The sequence below is a fragment of the Lontra canadensis genome, unplaced genomic scaffold (assembly GCF_010015895.1).
Source record: "Lontra canadensis isolate GAN:19392208 unplaced genomic scaffold, GSC_riverotter_1.0 scaffold99, whole genome shotgun sequence".
Lineage (NCBI taxonomy): Eukaryota > Metazoa > Chordata > Mammalia > Carnivora > Mustelidae > Lontra > Lontra canadensis.
In genome coordinates this window covers 4127044-4151864 of record NW_022631093.1, presented here as the reverse complement: position 1 = coordinate 4151864, position 24821 = coordinate 4127044, and the positions used below count along the sequence as shown (strand labels likewise).

At 36.9% G+C, this 24821-nt stretch overlaps 1 protein-coding gene across 3 annotated transcripts in view; it reads right to left on the bottom strand.

The window, feature by feature from the left end:
* Positions 1-1996: 1996 nt before the first annotated feature.
* Positions 1997-24821, bottom strand: part of SEC24A (SEC24 homolog A, COPII coat complex component) — a 63695-nt gene continuing 40870 nt past the window's right edge. For all 3 annotated transcript variants that reach the window (XM_032837755.1, XM_032837756.1, XM_032837757.1), the window contains 12 exons: positions 22125-22180; positions 20828-21034; positions 19159-19279; positions 18672-18830; positions 15300-15473; positions 13182-13292; positions 11041-11216; positions 8423-8560; positions 6249-6353; positions 5827-5919; positions 5246-5349; positions 1997-4973 (listed from right to left, as the gene is read on the bottom strand). In XM_032837755.1, coding sequence (XP_032693646.1) covers positions 4859-4973; positions 5246-5349; positions 5827-5919; positions 6249-6353; positions 8423-8560; positions 11041-11216; positions 13182-13292; positions 15300-15473; positions 18672-18830; positions 19159-19279; positions 20828-21034; positions 22125-22180 — 1559 coding nt within the window. In that variant the 3' untranslated portion in view covers positions 1997-4858. The remainder of the gene's footprint in view (positions 4974-5245; positions 5350-5826; positions 5920-6248; positions 6354-8422; positions 8561-11040; positions 11217-13181; positions 13293-15299; positions 15474-18671; positions 18831-19158; positions 19280-20827; positions 21035-22124; positions 22181-24821) is intronic.

Sequence of the window (24821 nt, the reverse complement as noted above, 5' to 3'; positions counted from 1 at the left end):
ATCCTTCAACCCTTGGTAAGAGGCTCTGTGGCCACTTGACAGGCTGCAGAGGGTGAAGCAATCTAGTGGGTCCCCTAAAATGAAGCCTGCAATCGGGAAACAGATGTAACCTGGCCAAAACAGAGGGTAATAAACTACTATATTTAACTGTTAGTCCCCTGACCCTGTACAGACAGAAGTTTGAGGAAAAAAGTGTAAAAAAAAAAAAAAATCTAACAACAATTTATCTTTTGGATTCAATAACAAGAAGAGTCAAGGTATGTACACCGACTTTCTCCCTTGGTTGGATAAAAGCTAAATCCCAAGAACATACCCTACTTAATTACAAAGCATTAGAAAATGTTGCCCTATGTGTACAGACCTACATCTCTGTGTCTTAAAAAAAAAATTTTAAAACTGAAATAATTGTTAAGTATAATAAATGTGCAGAACTTAATGGCGTATAATCCTGATGAACCAAAACCAAATACCATTCCAGGATAAACAATGTTTTGTTTTGTTTTGTTTCATTTAAGAGAGCCTATAGAAGCCAAATTTAAATTTTGTCTGCTTAGATGCATGATAGCTCCTTTAGTCTGATAAGAAATAAAAGTGTGAAGATTTCATGTTATATGTTTACATATCTCTGGGGAACCATTTCCCTGTGGGGTTTCTGTATTTTATTGGTTAAACTTCCTAGTACTTCTCAATGGTATGATTCCTTGATAAATGATGTGCATACTTAAGATTATTATATTAATTTTTGTCTCCCTCACTATGGACTTTATGAAGGCAAACCCACTCATTTTTTAAAATTTACCAGTTTGCCCCAAACCTAGCACTGACAGCACTAGTTTCAACTTTTGTAAATAGTTGCGGAAATCTTCCTTTTATTATATTTTTAAAGATTTCATTTATTTGAGAGACAGCATGAGCAGGGGGAGGGGCAGACAGACGGAGACAAGCAGACTCCGTGCTGAGAAGATGTAGGACTTAATTCCATGACCCTGAGATCATGACCTGAGACGAAATCAAGAGTCAGTCACTTAAACAACTGAGCCACCCAGGTGCTCCTCTTTTAGTTTTAATTTTTGTTTTATTAAGTAGGCTTCACACCCAGCTTGGAGCCCAAAGCAGAACTTGAATTCACAACCCTGAGATCAAGACCTGAACTGAAATCAAGAGTCAGATGTTTAGGGGTGCCTGGGTGGCTCAGTGGGTTGAGCCTCTGCCTTCAGTGAGGGTCACGATCTCAGGGTCCTGGAGTGGAGCCCTGTGTTGGGCGCTCTGCTCAGTAGGGAGCCTGCTTCCTCCTCTCTCTCTCTCTGCCTGCCTTTCTGCCTACTTATGATCTCTGTCAAATAAATAAAATCCTTAAAAAATAAAAATAAAATGTGCTCTGAAAAACAAGTGAAATAAACTATAAACTCAGAGTAGCCAAACTATAGAATATTAAGGATAATAGAAAAATCTTGAGGGGCGCCTGGGTGGCTCAGTGGTTGAAGCCTCTGCCTTCTGCTCGGGTCATGATCTCAGGGTCCTGGGATCGAGCCCCACATCAGGCTCTCTGCTCAGTGGGGAGCCTGCTTCCCCCTCTCTCTCTCTGCCTGCCTCTCTGCCTACTTGTGATCTGTCAAATAAATAAATAAATAAAATCTTTTAAAAAAAAAAAAAAAAGAAAAATCTTGAAAGCTAACAGATTTACCTTCAAAGTAACAACTAGGTTGACAGTAAGCATCTTATCAATTACGAAAGGTTCCAGAAGACAATGGAGTACTATCTTAAACATATCAAGATTAAAAAAAACAAAAACCTCTTTCAACCTAGAATTTTAAACCCGGCAATCATTAAGGAGTGAGCATCAGGAATTTAGTTTATGACCTCCCAGACACCAGCTTAGATTCAAAGTGCTTTCAGCCAAAGCCTTCCATTGACTTATTAATGCAGGTGTACAACATGGCACAATTCAGTGACTGGCAGGTTATCCATACCCCTTTAAGTAACAGGTCAGTATATGTAAGCTCTTTCAATAACTTTATTGAATAGCCAAATCGATAAGTTAGCACAGTTCAAACGATTATTTGCATGGGTTACAAATGACTTTTTTACAGGAATAAAACAGTGAAAATTACAAACTGTAAAAAGGAAGACAAATCTTGTCTCTAATATTTAAGAGAAGCAAGATTTAACACAGCACATTGAAGATCAATACATATTTGAATTTGAGAACAAGAATTTAATGTTACAATATTATACACTACTTTACAAAATTAAAATTTCTATATAAGGATTATATTTGAAATAGTTAACAAAATCTTGAAATCACATTTGATGGTCCCTTAGATAACAGCTGTTATGCATCTTTGATTAGAAGAAATAAATCTTTTGTTCTAATTATCATAAAACAGTCTGATAGACTTAATACATTACATTAAATTAAAAAAATGAAGTATATGCAAACTAAAATGGTATACAGCTTGAGTGAATATTAATGTCGGATGTACAGAAATGTTATTTTAAAAATCCTAGAAATTAGAAAAATAGAGTACTTTTTATGGTAGAATTGCCATGCTCAGATTTAAATACCAAGATTGCCCTTGTCTGTTACTTTAGTAGTTGTAGATCTGTAGAAAATTTAAGGATCATTCATAATTTACAACTACAATAAAAAAAATATGGCATAGTGTAAATATTAGTTGCTTTACGTCAAAAAGTAATACAAGATGAGATAGCAGGTAGTGCCCTACAGCAAAAAAAAAAAAAACCTAAACTAAACACATTTAGTATTGCAAAAAATAATTGCTTAATATCATTCTCTCCAAAAGGTTCATTCATTCCCTCATTAACCAGAGAACAAATATTATGAATCTTAACTAAAGTTGTTTTTTATGACCTGCCTATTACAAAATTATTCTGGATTGCACATGTTACACACTATCTAAAATAATTTTTAAGGTGAAATTTTTAAAGTAAATTTGTGAAATAAACTAACAAAGCATGTGACAATAACAAGAGTCATATTCACTTAGGGATGAAGTGAGGCACAAGGAAGATTTCTGTCCCTAGAAGCACAAACTTTTCCCTCTGGAAGGTGGTTCACTACTATTAAGAAAGGACCTACAAATGTCAACATTGACAGTTCACATTAAGAAGAGAATTTTAGTTATTTTAAGAAACATCAGTGCACAAGGATGACTCTGTTTCTTTAAAAGAGGGCAAAATACAAGTTTATTTTAATTTGCTACAACTTGAAAATAGTTTCCTAATAATAATGAAGCAGATTTCAAGAAAATTTCCAGTTAATGTGCCACTCGCATCCTGAAGATAAACCTTAACACTGCTTAAGGGAGATGATATTCCTATAAAATTCAAACAATTAGTCTGACCCAGCAGGTAAGCAGTAGTGTATATAATGGGACCTGCTTCTTCCCTATCCCCAAACAACTCAGTTAAAGTCAGCTCATACTGATGTAAACCTGAAAGTTACTATTTTATTGGTGATCATATAAGACCAAGATTGTAAACACATTTTTCTAACCCATTAAAACAAAGAAACAAAAATATTTTCATCAGGTATTACACACGAACAACTTTTATGTTAAGAAGTTCATACAAGACAAGGTGAATCTGTGAAAAATGGGCCAAACTCTTTAAAGATATCCTATCACAGCACTTTAAATATATAAATGTATAATTTACCTATTTGTAAACAAAATTCACTCAATGGTTTTGACTATAATATTTCTCTGGCTCAATCAAAAAAGCAGTCTCTTGAGCATGTTCAGAAATCAAGCTTCTACCATAACTTCAATATATTGGATTTGTCTAATCTTAATATCCACCAAATCAAACAGCAGCATTCATGCTTTAATAAGTTTTAATATCCAAGAATAAATATCTAATGAGCGGCTTCCAATTATTAAACTTTTTAGAAAAATGTTACTGATGCATTTGAGACAGAATTTTAAAAACCTTTAATTTCTTTAATTCATCAATTCACCAATATAACACTTTTATTATATATCACAGAGCAGAAATGAACCAAACAAAGCCCACTTCAAGGATCAAGATAACCAAAGTCTCTCATCTCCCTATTATCATTGCCAGTCTCAATGTATTTATGAAGGCAGCTGATTCTTTTCACTGCAGAATATGATACTGGCTCCAACCAAGTCTTCTGCAGTCAAATCAGAAAACCACTTAATTAGTTTTCACTTCAAATCAAAGTGACTTTGTTCTTCAAGTATAGAGAATACTGACAGATTTTAAAGCTTGACTGTATTATTTCAAATTCTTCTCAAACTAGACTAGAGTTAGTTTACTCCGGTTTTAGTTAACATGATGATCCTTTTTCTTCCTTTAAAAAAAAACAAAAACAGGTGTGGGAGATGGGGTCTAGCTTTTCTACATATATTTACTTCTGAAATTTTTTTGATCTTAAAAAGATCATTATCAATGGATTTGTAACATCCCTGCGACACTCAGTCTCGTGAGGTTGTAAATGTAGCAGCCAAAATTTCAGGAAAAAAGGAGAAATATACATTTGAAACACAGAAGTCTTTATTTTACAAAATTTACTTTGCCTCTGCAATATTGTCTCATCCTATTTCAATCCATAACAACTCAAACATTATTGGCAGCAAAGGAAAAAAAGTATCCAGTCAAATGTATGTAGATATATTTTGATTTGAAAAATACAGTATTTCAGAGTTTCATGTTTGATTCTCTGCTGTGGTCCTTTATTTGCTATAGTTTGTTGAAATCACAGTGAGAACATATAATCATCCCATTAGTCCACAAACCTAATAGAAAAGGAAAGTATTACACATTCTCAGATGTTCTGCATTATCATGACTTTAAGTCAAATATCTTCATTTGTTCATTTGTTCACTTGCTGTTGTATATGCAAGAGGAATTCATAATATGATAATGCAGATTCTGTTCTGTCTTCTACCATGTTTTGAAGGAAGTTTGCTTTCATTGGACTCTCATCCCTGAGGAATAAAAGATAAAAATATATACATTAGATACAATGTAATAGTAAAATAAAGTGGATTTGTCATGAGGCTTTTAACATACTCTTTACTAGTAACTGGATATAAAGAATAAATGAGTAATATCTATTGAAAATCCTTTTTTTTTTTTCTGAAGGGTTTGCCTAAGCATTAGGTCACATATGACTCAAAATGGGTCCTTGTAAAGCTGAACAATTGTAAACCTTGTAAAGCTGCTATTTCACTATTAGCAAATGAAAAATTCAACTTACCTTATTACATAAAGTATGGGGAAAAATGGTCTCTGCTCTCTAAGCCAAGAGATGAATGCTATTATTCTGGCAGATTCTGGTGTATCAAGTTCTGGAAGGTCTGTCTGTTAAATAAAACCCAGCAATATCCAACTTACTTGAGTCACATATCTAAAGCATCATTTACAGTGCTTCTCAAACTTTATCATGTGTATGAATCCCCTGGAGATCTTAACCAACTGAGCCACCCAGGCACCCCTAATTATAACTTTAAAATCAAAAATTATCCAAACAAATGCTGTAGAGCTTAACAAATGCTTTCTCATGGATCATTTCAGTTATTCCTCCATAAGCAAGAACATTCTTAATTTACAAATGAGGCTCTTAGTGACTTGTCCGTGATTACAGAGCTGGTGACAAAGTTTATTATTACTTTCTTCAATAATATATATTAATCCAACTGACACTAATCACAAATCATTAGCTTATTTGGCAATTAGATCAGTTCTTACTCCAAATCAGTGGTTAAAAGGACCCTGTCATAGACCAATGAAATGGTCTTGGAGTCTACCACAATCACAATCACGATAAAACAGTCTTACCATAATCTGTGGAATTAATGCATAGTTTTGAACTCCTAGAACCTGGCTGAGAAAATTTTGTCCACAATTTTTTCCAACCCAAAGCATCAGTACCTGGGAATAGGAAAAAAATCATTTTGAGACGTGTGTAACAGTGAACTGCTGACTCACCTTTACCACTGAGTATGTTCTAAAAGATCAAAATGATGAGTACGTTTAGTGAGATTATACAGTCTTCAACTGAATAATTTTCCATGATGAGACATTTATGCTTATCATGAAAAGAGGCTATGGAGGGAGAAGGTGGCTCATACAAAAATGTATAGATTAAATAGCACATAATCTGTTCAGAAAGATATTAAAGGGAATGAAGATATGCAGTATGCAGAGTATGCAGTATGCAGTATGCAGAGGCAAGGATCCAGATTAGTCAGACTACTCACAGAGCCTGCATCCATGAGGAAAGCTCCATCCCTGCTCAACTTCTCCACAGAAAGCTGAAGAATAGGTGGCTGAGGTATGGTGCGATCATTGACGTTGAGTGCTCCCTGAGGAATTAAGCAAAAAAATTAAAGGTTTTAGACTTTATTTATTTGAGAGAGAGAAGAAGGGCAGAGGGGAAGGGAGAGAGAATCTCAAGCAGACTCTTCATTCAGCATGGAGTCCGATGTGGGACTCGATCCCACAACCATGAGATCATGACCCAGGCCAAAATCAAGAGTCAGAGGCTTACCGACTGAGCTACCCAGATGCCCCAAAAAAGTTACAGCTTTTCAATACAACTTAAGAACAAAATACCCCAATAATTAGACAGCAACAGCTGACAAGATGGGTTCCCTCATGTCAAGGGAAAAAAAACTGAACTTTTTATCAGACCAAATGCCCATGGGGAACAAAACCAGACAACACGGCTTGAGGTAGCAAGCACACACAAAATTCAGCAAAATTTGCAGACCCCCGCCACACACCTTATCAGGCTGTTGCCAGATCCTGAAGCTGCTATGAGAAGTATGAAAATGTATCCAGCTTGTCACTCTGCTCCTAAAGTTGCAATTTGGGACCTCAGGCTGACCAGCCCTTAATAAGGACACAGAACTTGCGCCTTTTCAAACTCGAGCTCAAACCTTCACCTTCAGAACAGACTTCTGGCTTGTAAACTCTACAGCACTAAAGCTTTCCCTTGCCTCTGACCAAATCTTTGCATTCCAAGAATTTTTGTTGACATGGTAATATGCGATCACAATTAAAAAAAATTTTTTTAATGTTACTCCCGAGACTTTGAAACTTAGCTAAATCACAGTTATTCATATTTAAATATAAAGAAGATGAAGAAATATTTATTACTCATCTAAACAAACCCATTTTGAATCCCAATAAATCCAAACTGACTTCTGATCTTAACTATTATTTAAAAAATATAATAAATGCAACCAATACCTATGTATCCTGAACAGAAAAATGACTTCAGTGAGAACCAAATGAAGTCTGGAATTTAGTTAATAAATAACGGCTAACTGTGTGACTTAGGTTATGTGTACATGTGTGGGAGGAATAAAAGCATAATGCAAATAAGATTTTAATAGTTCTATTAAGTTTGACATTAATTTATTAAGGCCAGAAATGGAAATTTCTCATTTATAATGGATACTACTATTCTCTGAAAACACACACACACATATACCTTTAAATATTCATAACTATTAATTTTTGACCAAAAAAACTTTGAGTACTTAAACTAAGGTGCTTGATTAAACCTTACCTAAAAGAAGAAGTAAATAAAATACTGATCTATCAAGGGGTATGCCCCCTCCAGCTTAAGGATTTAGCTTTGAAGAGGGAGTATTAATCACATTACCTTAAGGCATGTGGGAACCACCACAAAGAATATGCAGACTCAAGAGAGCCATTCAGAAATTTCCCCTAAAGGCTTCCCTTTTTTTTTTTTTTTAAGACTTTATTTATTTATTTGACAGAGAGACAGAGACAGAACACAAGTAAGCAGAGCCATAGGCAGGGGGAGAGAGAGAAGCAGGCCCTCCGTGGAGCAGGGAGCCCGATGCGGGGCTCGATCCCAGGACCCTGGAATCATGACCTGAGCCAAAGGCAGGCGCTCAATGAACTGAGCCACCCAGGCGCCCTCCCTAAAGGCTTTCTTTTTTTTCTTTTTTTTTTTTTTTTTCCTAAAGGCTTTCTAATGTGAAAGAAAAAAAGAATCTTGTCTTTCTCTGGTGGGAAAGAAGATAAGCGATCAGTGGCTCTGTTTTCCAGTCTCCTAGCAAAGAATGAAGTAAAAAAAGGGGCAAATAATATTACAATTTAAATATTTTTTCTTTGGGGTGCCTGGGTGACTCAGTTTTTAAGCGGCTGCCTTTGGCTCAGGTCATGATTCTGGGAGTTTTGGGATCAAGCCCCATGTCTGGCTTCCTGCTCAGCAGGGAGTCTGCTTCTTGCTCTGCCCTTCCCCACTATAACCCCCCATGCATGCTCTCTGTAAAATAAATAAATAAATCTTTAGAAAACAACAACAACAAAACTTTCCTCATTTCTACAATGGACTCAGAATAATTAGGTCTTTAAAACTCCAAGAAATAGCCACTAAAAAAGTAATCAATCTTACCTCATCTGAGAGATTGTCAACTCTATACAAACTGGGATGAGTTGTGAGCATAAGGTAAACCAAGGGCTGATTTTTCACCTGACACATGGCAAAAATGCGTTCATCTAGACGTGCATTTGTCCCAGTCTGAAATGATTTCTGTAACAAAACACCACCCCCCATTAAAAAAAGGGGGGGGGGATTTAATAATAAATATAAACAAAGCTTTGCAAATATCAGATGTTAAAAGAATATCTTCAGACAGAATTAGCAAAGTTTTTGTTAATTATTCTTTTAATGGATTCTGTTAAGTATCTTTTAAAAAGTCACACATCTATTAAATTATGGCTACACTGCCACCTGAAAGAAACTAATTACATGACCACGGCAAAGTCATTAGGTCTCTCTGGTGTTTCCTAATCACTGAACTAGATCTAAATATTCTATCTGCCATAGAGGGATAGTGATATAGAAATCTAAATAATACCATGAGAAGAATAAAGTTAAACTGCAGATGATAAAATAAAAACATACATGAAGGACTAAAGATCTGTGTTTCGTAAATGTTAGGAGATGACTAATGGTGGTTAACTATCCTTGTTTCTCCCATAGTTAGAGAAATTAAACAACACAATAAAGGTTTATAAAAATCAACCAGAAAAATAGTAATAGAAATGAGGATGTTAATTAGCAGAATAAAAGTAGTAAAGAGTAGGTTTTACTGATATTTAAGTACTGAGTTTTACAGATATATTAGCTTCATGGAGAGTATTAGAAGTTTTAGGGTAGGGTTTTAAGCATTCCTGGGGCTCCTGGCTGGCTCAGTAGGTAGGGCATGCAACTCTCGATTATGAGGTTGTGAGTTCCAGCCCCACAGTGGGTGCAGAGATTACCTAAAAAAAAATCTTTTAAAAAAAATTTGTAAACATTCCTACTGATGGAAAAGTTGTAGAAACAGGCAAAGAGCTAGCAGCAATGAGATGATATATTAAAACAAGTGTTAGTGCTATAAATAAAGATTGGAAAAGGCTCTTAAGTTTTTTGTTTATTTGTTTTAATAATCTCTACTTCCAAAATGGGGCTTGAACTGATAACCTGGCATGCTCTATCGAAGAAGCCAGAATGAGGCCCCAAGGCTCTTAAGATTTCTTTTTTAAGTAAGCTCTGCACTCAACATGGGGCTCAAACCCATGACCCTGAGATCAAGAGTTGCATGCTCTACCAACTAAGCCAGCCAGGTGCCCCAAGATCTTTTAAATTAGTATGTTAATAGTCATTAAGAAAGAAAAAAGAATGAGAAATGGAAGAAGGAAAGTTTATTTATTCATTCAATAACTATTTACTGATAGTCCATTATGTACTAAGAATTGTTCTTCTAGGTGATGGGACAATGTGGTAACTTTCCAAAAAAGATAAAAATCCTTGCCCTCACGGACAAAAAATCCTAGTAAGGGAAAAGTAAATAATAAATAAGCAAAATATTGATATGTCAGTGTTAAAAACTATGGAGAAAAGGGAGGGAAGAGAAGTAAAGAATGTAGGTTAGGTACATTAGGTAAAGAAGTAAAGAATATAGGTTAGAACACTGCATACTAAATGGGGAGATCAGGAAAGGCAGGCCTCAGTAAAAGGACAATATTTAATGTAAGACCTAAGGAGAGAAAAGCTCAGATTTTTAAGTATTAAAATTTAAACATTTATGTAATTTCTGTGCATTTATATTATATTCAGAAGTGGAAATACATAATTTGAGCTACAGAAGCTAGAAGTTGATCCAAAAGCCATTCTATTAGGATGAGTGGGTTGCCCTTCTTCCCTAGAAGAGATGACATACACCAGACAAGTCAATCCTGGAGTTCAGAAAAATATACAAATTGACAATTTTTGTAGTTTCCATCAATTTTGGAATCTGGGATGCTCTCCCAGGTGATTTATTAACGTGAGCTTTTTGATAAAATTTAATTGATACATTTAAAAATTTGTTAATATATATTTAAAATTAATAAACTTTACACCCTAAGTATACAAGCTTGGACATTTTATTTTGGATACTGGAAAAATAAGCCTCCTCTACCTACCAGCAGTAGGGGCAAAGGGCAGGCAGAGAAGACAAGTAATTAATATCAAATAAAAAACTCTACAAGACCATAGAAGGAAAGGCAACTGCCAGAAAGGTAACATTTAAACTTAAACACAGGAATAGGAAAGTATAATGCAGGTCATGGAAATAGGTGCACATGTATGAGAGGGAAAATCTAAGATTAAGTAGTAGTATGTGGGTGAAATACTGGACAGAGCAGGAAAAAGCCAGAAGAGTTTTATGTTATGTGTGACTTCTTACATGAGCAATAAAACATAGAGCTCTTGTTCTGGAAAACTGAAAAACTGATCATTGACATCTCTGATAATGTCAATGACTTGGTGAACATCTCTTACAAATACGGCACATGCTTTAAATCAGTATCTTATGAATTTATTAGGTTACAGATTCTTTCAAGGTTCAAGTAAGAGTCAAAGTCACTGTCCTCAGAAAACTTAAACGGCTTAAAGTAATACATACGGTGTTTAGTGGTTCACAGAATAAAAATTTGGGCTATTGACATTTTCACTGTTTTAGTTTCTGGTTTTGATTCTCTTACCTGTTTAAGGAGAGCCAACACAAAGAGTGGGAAAAGCCGCAAAGAAAAAGGAACCATGAGTCCAGGCTGCTGGTTACTTAGGACTAAAGAACGATAAGCTGAAAGAGAGTCTATGACAGCATTCACTAGGGCATCCCGAGCATCACTCAGACTGGCAGTCACAGACCTGTCAACAGCTAACAGAGACAGAGGTAGGGACAAACAAGAGAAAAGAGAGAAATTTAGCTACCCCATTGTTAAGGATAGAAGAGATGTAATTTTTTTTATTATATAAATTCTCTAACTTATTACACAGATAAGCAGCCAAGGAAAGCATTTAAAAGCACATAGTTTGAAAAATAAAACCAAACTCCCCTGAAATGAGTCTCTATTTCCTAGCTGTATGACAATATGGCAAGAAATCTAACCTTCATGAGCTTATCTATAAAATGGGAAAATAGTATCTTGCTGGATCTAAGATGTTATTAATTATAATCCACCATCTTATGTTATATACCAGAGAAAGAAAAAACTCTGTAACTAAACATACATGCTCTCTTCACAGAGAATTTTATATTTATTGAAAGAGCTCTCAGGGAGCTACTTAGATGATTCTTATCATCGGTCATGCCACTGTTCATATGCATTTCTGCATACTTGAAAAAAATGTTTCCAAAAATTTTTTTTAAATACTAAAAGAACTATTATTGTTTTGAAGACTTCTCAAACTAGAACTAAACTCAATTCATGTGGTCTCAAAAATACAATCAATAAAGTAATGATATTAACTGCTATAACCAAATTTGTACATAGCCAAGAAAGAAGACCACTGTTACCTGGTCAACAGCAACTTTTTTTTTTTTTAAATGGGCTCCACACCCAGTTTGGAGTTCAACAAGGGGCTTGAACTCATGACCCTGTGATCAAGACCTGTGCTGAGACCAAGCGATGGATGCTTGACAGACTGACCCCACCCAGGTGCCCCAAGAGTAACTCTTAAGACTTCAATTGAAGACTTCTTGATTTACGATTTTGATAAAATGTGAAAAAAATGTGCATACTGGGATAAAGGAAATTTAGTAATAAAATTAATATTTGTGGAGCAAATTGTGAAAATTTTTTAAATCTACAAATACTGCCTGAATTATATAGTTCTTGTTGATGATAATAAAGATAATAAGAATGACCATATGATTACTAAAAAGTATTAGTTCAACAAAATATAAAGGTAGTGATCCTCATATTCTTAGGTCAAGATCTTTAACCTTCAACAGCATGTGAGACTAAAACAGGGTTGGATTCCTTATCAGGCTTCATTAAAGAAAAAAAATTTCCCAATAGGAAATATTTCCCAATATTAGGAAATGAGTAATTATTCCTAATATTGACAGATCTGAGTGTGAAGCAAATGGATGCAATGGAGAAAAAAATTAAGAATCAAAATGATGTTAAGTTCTATGTATTTGAAAAAGACCAAAAAAGGCAACTCTATCTGATATGGAAGTAAAGAAGTGAAGGTATCAGTAAATTTTCTTCTAGCTCATGTGATCTGGCCAAGGCTGCAAACTTATCTGTGAGAGTAAACTGGTTTTTAATTCTGAATTCCAAGACTCCAAGACTAAAGATCTTTACAGTTCAAAGTCTCTTGTAATCCAGGTTACAGAACTCATTAAAAAGCTATAACCACTAGTAAATTTGAATATTAACTAAAATATGATATTTAAGCCCATCGTAGGCAGATTATGAGATAGAAAGCAGTTTAGTAGCTGCCTAAAACCAATGAGGGAAGGAGGAAGGAGTAGTGGGCAGTAACTACTGATGGGCATGAGGTTCTTTTTGGGGTGATAAAATGTTCTAAAATCAGGTTGAGATGAGGGCCACGCCATTCTGTAAACATACTATAAACAGTGGGGTTGTATTAGGTAAAATGGGTTATGTGAAGTGGTATATAAATTATATCCCAATAAAGCTCTTAAAATTTTTTAAAAAATAAGGTTACCTGCAACAGATCCTTTCATTCAAGTAGTTACCTAGTAGGCATACAGAAGTTCTAAAACCCTGAAACCTTTAAAGGTACTTACTTAAAGGAAAAAAAACTAAGTGGATTTTTCTAATGTTATTATATTTGTGAAATATTTACAATAGCCGATAACGATTCTTACCCATATTGGCCAATAACCCTGAAATTGCTTGAACATCAGCTCCAAGAAAGACTTCATTCAGAGTTGAAACCACAGGCAAACACAATGTATGAACACGAATTCTTCTTTCACCTTTGCGGAAAAGACAAAAATGATAGTAACACCACAACTATATTAAAAAATTTGTATTTTCTTGGAATCACTTCTTTTTAATTTAGAACCAAAAAGGGTTATTCAGTATGCACAAATAGTATCAAAACTTTAAAAATAAACAAAAAGAAACAAACTTCAGAGTTTTATTCATTAAAGATTTTCTTTATTTGAGAGAGAGAGAGAAAGAGGGATCACGAGTGGTGGGGGCTGGGAAGGGCAGAGGAAGAAGCAGACTCCCCATTTATCAGGGAGCCTGATGCAGGACTCAATCCTAGGACCTTGGGATCATGACCTGAGCCAAAGGCAGATGCTTAACTGACTGAGCAACCGAGGTGCCCTCTTATTTTTTCACTACAAAATTCTTTTTGTTTGGGGCATCTCACTGGCTCAGTCGGTTAAACATCTGCCCTGAGATAATAAGGCTCAGGGTCATGATCCTGGCATCCTGGGATCAAGCCCTGGTTCAGGTTTCCTGCTCAGTGGGGAGTCCGCTTCTCCATCTCCCTCTGCCCCTCCCCTCTACTTGTGCTCCCTCTCTCTCTCTCTCCCTTTCAAATAAATAAAATTTTTTAAAAAATTCTTTTTGTTCAAGTTACAATTGAAAAGGGATCATAGGGGTGCCTGGGTGGCTCAGTGGGTTAAGCCGCTGCCTTTGGCTCAGGTCATGATCTCAGGGTCCTGGGATCGGGTCCCGCATCGGGCTCTCTGCTCAGCAGGGAGCCTGCTTCCCTCTCTCTCTCTGCCTGCCTCTCTGTCTACTTGTGATCTCTCTCTGTCAAATAAATAAATAAATAAAAATCTTTAAATAAAAAAAAAAAAAAAGAAAAGGGATCATAATCAAATGGTGGTAAAATGCTAGCTTAAAAATCTCTTTTCTGAATTTTTTGGTTATTTTATCTTTTTTATTAATATAAATTTTGAATTACATACATTGTATATATGAATTATATACACACATGAATACATACATAATGACAACACTACTTCCATACGTGTTCTAGAGTCTGTTTTGACATTTAAAGTCCAAAGAAATTTTATACTTTCCTCTTTAATCACAGAAAAAACTTTTTATTTTATTTTTTCAGTGTTCCAAGATTCATCATTTATTCACCACACCCAGCAGGAAAAACTTTTTTAAAAAATCAATTAATACAATTATTCTCTCTTTAGTAATTACCCACAATAAAAAATCAATTCAGAAAAATGAAAACTTTTTGATAACCATCAAATATCAGATATTATGTCAATCTTTTAAAAATTTTTAACCAGTAAAACCTTGAACACTAATGAAAAAGAACAAGTCAAAAAACTAGAGATGATATTCATACTACAACCTGTACTGATACATGAAGAGTGATGAAAATGTACATATGAGGAGCTCATTAAATTACTTTTAAAAAGGAAAAATAATATCTGCAAAAAAGGGTAACACTGTTTAGAGTTTCTATTCTAGCCAAAAACAGTGAGAGCTAAAAGAAAACAGTTACAATAATCAGTCTATCAACAACAACAAATAAACATACAGAGAGACATGCAGAGACATACACACACACAAAATCAGAGGCTGAAATGAAAGGGCACTTGATGGGACCATGAACTGGTGAAATCGTTCTGAAAAACAATCTGACAATACTAAGATTTTTCTGAACAGTCAGCCTGACACTAAGTAGATTCTCAGTAAATATCTGTTAAAAACAATGGCTAAGGAAAATATATACAACACATCTTAGCTTTACCAGGAATAGCAACAAAGCTCTTAAGATGAGAAATACTCCTCTGGCTTAATAGAAGTATGTCCAAAGGAGAGGGCATTCATTATAAGGCAAAGAATCCATGACCAAATAAAAAAAATTACCTTTGCCACAACACAATGGATTTATAGTTAACTACACTGGATTGTAATCTTAAAAATCTGTTAAAAGTGTAGATCTCATGTTATATGTCTTTGCCACAATAAAAACAAACAAACAAACAAAACCAATTTACCTTTGCTGGACGTATACAAGAGTGCAGACTGAAAGGAAACCAACTGAGTGTCAGTAAGACTCTCTTCCACAGACATCTGTACTGCATACCCAGCATCTGGATTTACATTAGGCAAAGACAGTAAGTCTGTCGACCGAACAAAGAAGTTCCCATGGAAAGTATGAATGGAAAGACCTAGAAGAGAAAATTTTATCAAGATGATTTACATAAGGCAATATATAGATACTTACATTTTATCTTTGTCACCTATCAGACTGACAGAGTAAATTTAAAAGTTTAGTTGTGGAGCTGTGGAGCAGGGGAGAAAATTTAGTTTTGGGCGCCTGGTTGGCTCAGTTGGTTAATGGTCTGCCTTCCACTAGGATGATGATCTCATGGTCCTGGGATCCAGCCCAGTATTGGATTCCCTGTTCAGCAGGAAGTCTGTTTCTCCCTCTCCCTCTGTGAATGTTCTCTCTCTCACTCTTGCTCTCTCTCAAATAAATAAATAAAATCTTTTTTTTTAAAGATTTTATTTATTTATTTGACAGACAGAGATCACAAGTAGGCAGAGAGGCAGGCAGAGAGGGGGGAGGGAAGCAGGCTCCCTGCCGAGCAGAGAGCCCGATGTGGGGCTCGATCCCAGGACCCTGGAATCATGACCTGAGCTGAAAGCAGAGGCTTTAACCCACTGAGCCACCCAGGTGCCCCAATAAATAAAATCTTAAAAAAAAGGGGAGGTGGGGGGAAGTTTAGACATGAGGGGTGCCTGGGTGGCTCAGTCAGTTAAGTATCCAACTCTTAATCTCAGCTCAGCTCTTGATCTGAGAGTTGTGAGTTCTAGCCCCTCACTGGGCCCTATGCTGGGTGTACAGCCTACTTAAAAAAAAAGTTTGCATGTAATATTGTGATTTATAATAAGAAATAGGTACTTTATCTTCACTCATTGCCAGCACAGAACTCCTAAACTCTTAGGACGATCTAAGTGATGAAATTCACAAAGGTATCTTCTGCTATGTTGATGGAGTGATCTTTGATAAGCACCTATGTAACCAAAGGATGGGGGCTGGTTACCAGAGGACCCAACCATGTAATCAGAAGGTTGGAAATTACAGTCCAACCTGTCCCCCACCAACAACCTTTGGGGAGGGGAGAGGAACTGGAGGTGGAGTCAGTCATCAATGGCCAATAACTTAATCAGCCACAACTATGTAAAACCCAGTAGGAGAGGTCCTTTGGAAAGCTTCCAGATTGGTGAACACACAGAGATTTGGGGAGAGTGGAGTGCTCAGAGAGAACATGGAAGCTACAGAAGCTCCACGCCCTTTCCCTTTATCTATACCTTCCCCTATACATCTTTTCCATCTGACTGTTCCTGAGTTACATCCTTCTATAATAAACCAGTAATCTAGAAAGTAAAATATTTCTTTGATTTCTGTAAGCTTCTCTGGCAAATTAATTGAACCCAAAGAGGGGGTAGCAGGAACCTCCAATCTATAGCCAGCCAATCAGAGCACAAGAACCAGAAACAGAAAGCTAGTTGGTAACTAACTAGTGACGAGTGACATTACTACCTGAGTTGTTTGGAGATGTGGCGACCTTATAGAAGTATTTGATATCTTACATATTACAAAGGCTTTATTGTCAGCTGTTTTACTCAACCGTTTTTTCTTTTTATTACAGTGACAGATAATAGAGAACTTTGACACATGGTGTGACGGAAAGATTTCAACATCTATCTAGTGGACAGGTCCATGGATCCTTATATATTGATATATTTTGGGTTTTTTTGCTATTTCATATAATCTTTCCACTTTAAAAAAATTATTGCTTCATATCTCTTAAAGAACATTATTTTATTTATATATTTTTAAAGATTTTATTTATTTATTTGTCAGAGAGAGAGAGAGAGCACAAACAGCAGGAACAGCAGACAGAAGGAGAAGAAACAGGTACCTGATAGGAACAATTTCCTAGGACCCTGGGATCATGACCTGAGCCGAAGATAAACGCTTGCCAGACAACATTATTTTAAAATCTGAATAAAGGGGCGCCTGGGTGGCTTAGTGTGTTAAAGCCTCTGCCTTCGGCTCAGGTCATGATCCCAGGGTCCTGGGATCAAGCCCTGCACTGGGCTCACTGCTTAGTGGGGAGCCTGCTTCTCCCTCTCCTGCTCCCTTGCTTGTGCACGCTGTCAAATAAATAAATAAAATCTTAAAAAAAAATTATTTATTTAACAGACAGAGATCACAAGTAGGCAGAGAGGCAGAGAGAGAGAGAGGAAGGGAAGCAGGCTCCCCACTGAGCAAACAGCCCGATGTGGGCCTCAATCCCAGGACCCTGGGATCATGACCTGAGCCAAAGGCAGAGGCTTTAACCCACTGAGCCACCCAGGCGCCCCCAATTTTTTTAAAATGAGAGATATAATTCACATAACGTAAAAATCACACATACATGTACAATTCAGTGGCTTTCAGAACATTCAAAATAGTTTCTATTTTCTGGGGCGCCTGGGTGGCTCAGTGGGTTAAGTCTTTGCCTTCAGCTCATATCATGATCCCAGGGTCCTGGGATTGAGCCCTGCACTGGGCTCACTGCTTAGGGGGGAGCCTGCTTCTCCCTCTCCTGCTCCCTTGCTTGTGCGCTATCAAATAAATAAAAAAAAAATCTTTTTTTTTTTTTTTAAGATTTTATTTATTTATTTGACAGACAGAGATCACAAGTAGGCAGAGAGGCAGGCAGAGAGAGAGAGGAGGAAGCAGGCTCCCCGCTGAGCAGAGAACCCGATGCGGGGCTCGATCCCAGGACCCTGAGATCATGACCCGAGCTGAAGGCAGAGGCTTAACCCACTGAGCCATCCAGGCGCCCCAAATAAAAAAAAATCTTAAAAAAAAAAGCTTCTATTTTCTTTTATAATGTTTCTTCCGATTCTTTTTTTTTTTAAGTAGGCTCCATGCCCAATGTGGGACTTGAACTCACAACCCTGAGATCAAGAGTTGCATGCTCTAGCAACTGAGCTAGCCAGGTACCTCTCTTCCCTATTCTTAATTTCATATTCCATTAGTTTAAGTAAAATCTCTTATAAAATGAACCCTTTTTTTTTTTTTAAAGATGTATGTATTTATTTATATATTTATTTGACAGAGAGAGAGATCACAAGCTGGCAGAGAGGCAGGCAGAGAGAGGGGGGAAGCAGGCTCCCTGCTGAGCAGAGAGCCCAATGCGGGGCTTGATCCCAGGACCCTGAGACCATGACCTGAGTCACTGAGCCACCCAGGCACCCCAAAATAAACTCTTATGAAGCAAACCTTATGAAATAACGTTAGCTGAAAATGTTTATTTACTGATATCAAAAGCAACACATCTATGTAAGTGTGAAAAAAGTGCCCCCACCTTTCGTACACCGAATCCTCATGACTGCCTCAAAGCCAATCTTTCGAGTGAGGTATCTCTGTAGTTCCTTCTGTAATTTCTGTACTTGTACTGGGTTCTGCTGATGGTGGTAAGAAGGATAGTAATAGACACTACCTGCTGAATACCGAGAAATACAACCTGGAAGAAAACACATACTTTTTAAAAATTCTGTAATTAACTATTACTGCATGAAAAAACTACTGGTGTTTGAATCAATCTTGCCTCAGCCTCCCAAAGTATTATCAAAAAAAAAGAGTATTTCATCCTTTTAAATAGCAGTATAAAATCTCTCTATTATGAACTTTCAGAAATACATAAATGTTTAGAAGACCAAAGGTTTATAACAGACTGATTAACTCTCTCAAAGGAATAAAAATTCCTTCACTTTGTCCTTTATTTAGAGTATCATCATATAAATGTCATTTTCACATTCACTTGAGAAAAATAATCATGAGGAAGAACTCACCCAGAGAAGCCAAGTCAGAATACTGTCCACTGAGAAGGAATAAGTCCACGGCTACCTGCTGACCAGAACAATCTAAGGCTAATTTCTTGTAAAAGTCAGTGGATGGTGTCAAGTGAATCTCCTGTTAATAATAAATTACAAGAAAGAAAAAAATTTTAATTATTAAATTGTCATAAAATTTCAAAACCTCTCTCTTGGTATATATATATATATTTTTATATATATATAAAACCTATCTCTTGGTGTGTGTGTATGTGTATATATATACACATACACACATACCAAGATGTAAACAATTATCCTTGGGCATGCTAAAAATACTTTCTTTTCAGTTCTTCATTTTCTCAGCGAAAAACATGTACCGCTTAAGGATTTTCTATTTTCTACTTTTAAAAAGAAATACATCTATTATGCTAATTTCAATAATCTATTAAATGCTTAGAATGCTGGAAAGTGTTCTAAACAATTCATGTGTAATATCTATGTAGACCTTTGAACTATTATAAGAAGTACTATAATTATTTTACTTTATAAATAAACATAAGGAGGGGCGCCTGGGTGGCTCAGTGGATAAAGCCTCTGCCTTCAGCTCAGGTCATGATCCCAGTGTCCTGGGATCGAGCCCCGTATCGGGCTCTCTGCTCAGCGGGGAGCCTGCTTCCTCCTCTCTCTCTCTGCCTTCCTCTCTGCCTACCTGTGATCTCTGTCAAATAAATAAATAAAATCTTTTTAATAAATAAATAAATAAACATAAGGAAACAGAAGGGCAAAGAAATTAATTCTTCAAGCTCGTACATCTAAAAAGCAGTTGAGGGACACCTGGGTGGCTCAGTCGGTTAAGCATCTGTCTTTGGTTCAGGTCATGATCCCAAGGTCCTGGGATCAAGCCCCACATTGGGCTCCCTGCACAGCAGAGAGCCTGTTTCTCCTTCTGCCTGCTGCTCCCCCTGCTTGTGCTCTCTATTACAAATAAATAAAATCTTTAAAAAAATAGTAGTAGGGGCGCCTGGGTGGCTCAGTTGGTTGGGCGACTGCCTTCGGCTCGGGTCATGATCCTGGAGTCCTAGGATCGAGTCCCACATCGGACTCCCTGCTCAGCGGGGAGTCTGCTTCTCCCGCTGATCTCTCTCCTCTCATGCTCTCAGTCTTTCTCTCTCTCAAATAAATAAATAAAATCATTTAAAAAAATAGTAGTAAAAATGATAAAACAAAAAGCAGAATTTAGACAGACTGACCCTAGGACTGACACCATCATCGTTATAGTATACAGCAACTCTCATCATCTTTTGAACAATACACACCTCAAACCAAGTTTATATACACAAAGTGCTCAAAAGCAATCCATGGCAGTCAATAAGGCAGACTACTTTTTAGCACTCACCCACATTCTACTTTGTTCCTAAAAGGTATATTCTTTAGACTGCCAGACTTTGTTATTAAAGGCAGTCTGCACGGCTAGCGGCCTGCTAAAGATCCAAAAATAAGGTAAGAGTGAAATCAGGTGGTAAGTGTAACAAAATAGAAATTTCGACATAAAAGAGAAATGCTTTGTCTCTTTCCTTATACTCCCTCCTCTCCACAACTGAAAAATAAATGAACAGGCTTTGTGGTCAAGGGACAGAGCAGAGTCCCAGAATATATGGTAACATACATTTGATGACTTTCTAACCTTAGCAGATGACCTTTGGTTGGGCTCCTCCCGTGGTCTCAGGGCTCCCACTCCAAGAGTAGGAAGTTGTGTTTGAAAGACAGACATTCGACCACCAGTTGGGGACATCAGCTTAAAGGCAGCCTGAAGTGCAGGACCCAAGGCACTCTGGGTTTCCAGGGTCTTGGTGAACATTTGTGGCAAAGTTTTCAGTAAATCTTGAACAAGCTTGTAAAATAAAGCAAGAAAACTCAAAGATGTTAACAATTAAAAACTTCTTCCACAAAAGTCAATAACTAATACAGTAGACAAGACACTGAGTCATGATGATGGTCAGAGATTCTACAGACAGTACAGTAAACAATGAAGTTGGCCAAATGACAAGAAAGCCATTTTAAGTCAACATTAGAAATTGGCAAGCAAGACAAATCAAAATTGGGGCCTTACAGTTCTTGCACATGCAGTAGTCCAGCAAGACTATAAGTCCAAATATATCCAAAAGAACCATCACAGTTTAGATTTGATTTCTTTTAATGCCATCAAACACGGCCTTCTCAATCACCTCTACACACTTTATTCTTTTCAGTTCCAAAGCGATTTAACTCTTCCCTATTGAAAAGTCTAAGATAGCCAGTAAATTTTCCAACTAGTAATACCACTACAAAAGAAAAACAAAATGAAAAACTACTACCTATTCAGGTTAGGTTGTACAAATAAAGAGAGTTAAAGGGAAAAAAAGTACTTCACACTATGGTGAAGTCACTGTTGCCAACAGCTGAGACCATAGACTTGCTAGTTAAAATGTTACCCCTACGGCATATATGCATGTACAGGGTAGACAACATCCCCCCTTCAGACACATTCTGTTCACCTCTCACTGTATTATGTCATGGCAATTTCCAGGCAGGGAATAAGTTTCTTCTGAACTGACCCCAATGACACTCTGTGAATCAGAAAAGCAAAGGGCACTGAAAGCAGCCTAGCTAAAGTGCTTCTATGTAGTGACCAGAAGCTTATCTGAGCAACCCTCCCCATTTCCCAAATGGTGGCAAGGCAGGTTTCCTTCAGGTTTTCCTTTACGAAATAGGCTTATCTTCTACCCTATTACGAAGTATCTTGCTATGTTAGACTTAAGAGTCATCAGTTCAAGGGTAAACTCAAGATCTGTTCATCTGATGAATTTTAACTAACAGCAAATATAAAATGTTACACATCTTAGAAATAACTCAGAAAGAAAAAAAACTACTTAAAGTTCATTTTGAAAATACATTCCTTCAATATTTCAAAAAAATGTGTCAGATAAGAAAATGTAACTTACCTCTTTACTTTCATTTAAATTTACTAATAAGTTCTCTGGCATAGGTATAAAAACATCTGAAAAAATAAATAAATATTTCTTTCAAACAAAACTTAATTGTTAAAGATGTTCCAAACATTTAATACTGATATAATTAACCACCCCCAGGGATGCCTGGGTGGCTCAGTCCGTTAAGCATCTGCCTTTGTCTCAGGTCACAATCCTAGGGTCCTGGGATAGAGTCTGGTGTCTGGCTCCTTGCTCAGCAGGGAGCCTGCTTCTCCCTCTGTGTGCTGCTCCCCCTGCTTGTGCTCTCTCTCTGACAAATAAAATCTTAAAAAAAAAAAATTAACCACCCTCATAATTTAAAGAAAAGTGACCTCCTCTATTATATAAGCACGTCTACCTATATTCAAAAAGCCACCAAAGGAGCATTGATTTAGGTATTTATTATAACTTATGTTACCATATAAAAGGTAAATAGGCTCCTAATTAGAAAATATTGATCTATAAACACTCAGTACAGGTTTGCACAAGTGTTCCGCTTCTTAAGTTAAAGACAAGAGTTTAGAATCCTACTTTACATTCTTATTAGCCCGTGAAACTAGTAGTCTTGGCATTAAAAAAAAAAATGTTGACTAAGATGACACTCAAGAATGCTAGGTCTTTACAAAGAAGTAATGGAACCCAACAACAGCTCTGTCATTCAAAAAGCACATACTGTCTCATAAAGAAGGTCCCAACTACAGCCAATACTTATGAGACTATAAAATCAGGTAAATCAGATGGTATGCTAATTGACCACTTCAGATGAGCTCCTCAGGATTCAAATTCATTCTTTTTTTTTTTTTAAGATTTTTTTTTTTAATTTGACAGATCACAAGTAGGCAGAGAGGCAGGCAGAGAGAGAGAGAGAGGAGGAGGAGGCAGGCTCCCTGCTGAGCAGAGAGCCCGATGCGGGACTCGTTCCCAGGACCCTGAGATCATGACCTGAGCCGAAGGCAGAGGCTTTAACCACTGAGCCACCCAGGCGCCCCTCAAATTCATTCTTACTTAGGAATTAAATTCTCTTCCTTTAAAATGAAGCAAACTGTGGGTGGTGGCGAAGGATTATAAGAAGTCTTACTTTCCACATATTGGTACTATTTGCTTTTTTTTTTTAAGGCTCATTCTAATGTTCATAAAAAATAATACTAAAATACTTTAGCTGCCACACAAAAATTCTACAGTCGGGGCACCTGGGTGGCTCAGTTGGTCAAGCATCTGCCTTCGGCTTGGGTTATGATCTCTGGGTCCTGGGACTGAGCCCCGCATCAGGCTTCCTGCTCAGCAGGGAGTCTGCTTCTATCTCTCTCCTTCTCTCCCTTTCCCCCTCCGCATCTCTCTTCAAATAAGTTAGAAAAATCTTTTGAAAAAATTCTCATTGACAGTTGACTATTTAGATTTTTTTCTTTAAAGAATGTTTTGAGGCACCTGGATGGCACAGTCAGGCCATCCAAGTTTGATTCTTGTTTTCTGCTCACGTCGTGATCTCAAGCCCCCTGTTGTGTTCCACGCTTCACATGTAGGCTGCCTAAGGCTCTCTCCCTCTGCCAGTCCCCCCACACGCTCTCTAGCTCTCTCTCAAATAATTCAATCGTAAAAATTTAAAAGAATGTTTAATAAGTTTAATTGAGATGTAATTCCTGTATCATAGAATTCACCCTTATAGAAGATAACAATTCAGTGACGTTTTTATATATTCACAGAATTGCAAATCATCACCACTAATTCCAGATCCTTCTCATTATCCCAAAAGGAAACACCATGTGAACTCTTCATGTCCCTGCCAACTCCCAGAGAGCTAGGAAGCCACCAGTCTGTCTGTGGATGTGCCTATCCTGGACATTTCATATTTTAAAAAATATTTAGTTTATTTATTTTAGAGAGAGAATGCATGATAGGGGTGAGTGGCAGAGGGAGAGGCAGAGAATCCCAAGCAGACTCCATGCCCAGCATGATCCAAGACGAAACCAGTAGTCCGCCTAACTAACTCTTGATTTCAGTTCAGAATATGGTCCCAGGGTCATGATCTCGGGGTTGTGAGATCAAGCCCTACATCAGACTCTGCACCCATGGGGGAGTCTGCTTGGAATTCTCTCTCCTTCTGCTCCTCCCTCACGTCCCATCCCCCACACCAAAGTGCGAGCGCGTGCACACATGCACACGCACACACACACACTTTCTAAAACAGATAGATAAATTTTTAAAATAAAAAGAGTCACACACAAAAGAGTCACAGTATGAGGTACTTTATGACTGGCTTCTGACATTCAGCATAATGTTTTCAAGGTTCACTATGTTGCAGCACCTATCAGTACTTTATTCTTTTTTACTGACAAAGAGTATTTCATGGTATGGATATACTTTTTATTTATCCATTCATCAAATAAGGGGCATTAGGGTTGTTTCTACTTTTTGGCTATGTTGCTATGAACATCCACCTGCACATTTTCCTACTTTCCTTGAGTATATATATACACATATATATAGACTAGAATTGCTCGGTCATATAATAACTCTATGTTTATAAACTTTTGGAGCAAGTGGTAGACTGTTCCATAATGGCTGCAGTATTTTCCATTCCAACCAGCAGTGTCTGAGAGTTCCACTTTCTCCACGTTCTTGCAAATACTTTACTTGTTACTATCTTTTTTTTAATCCCTGCTATATGACATC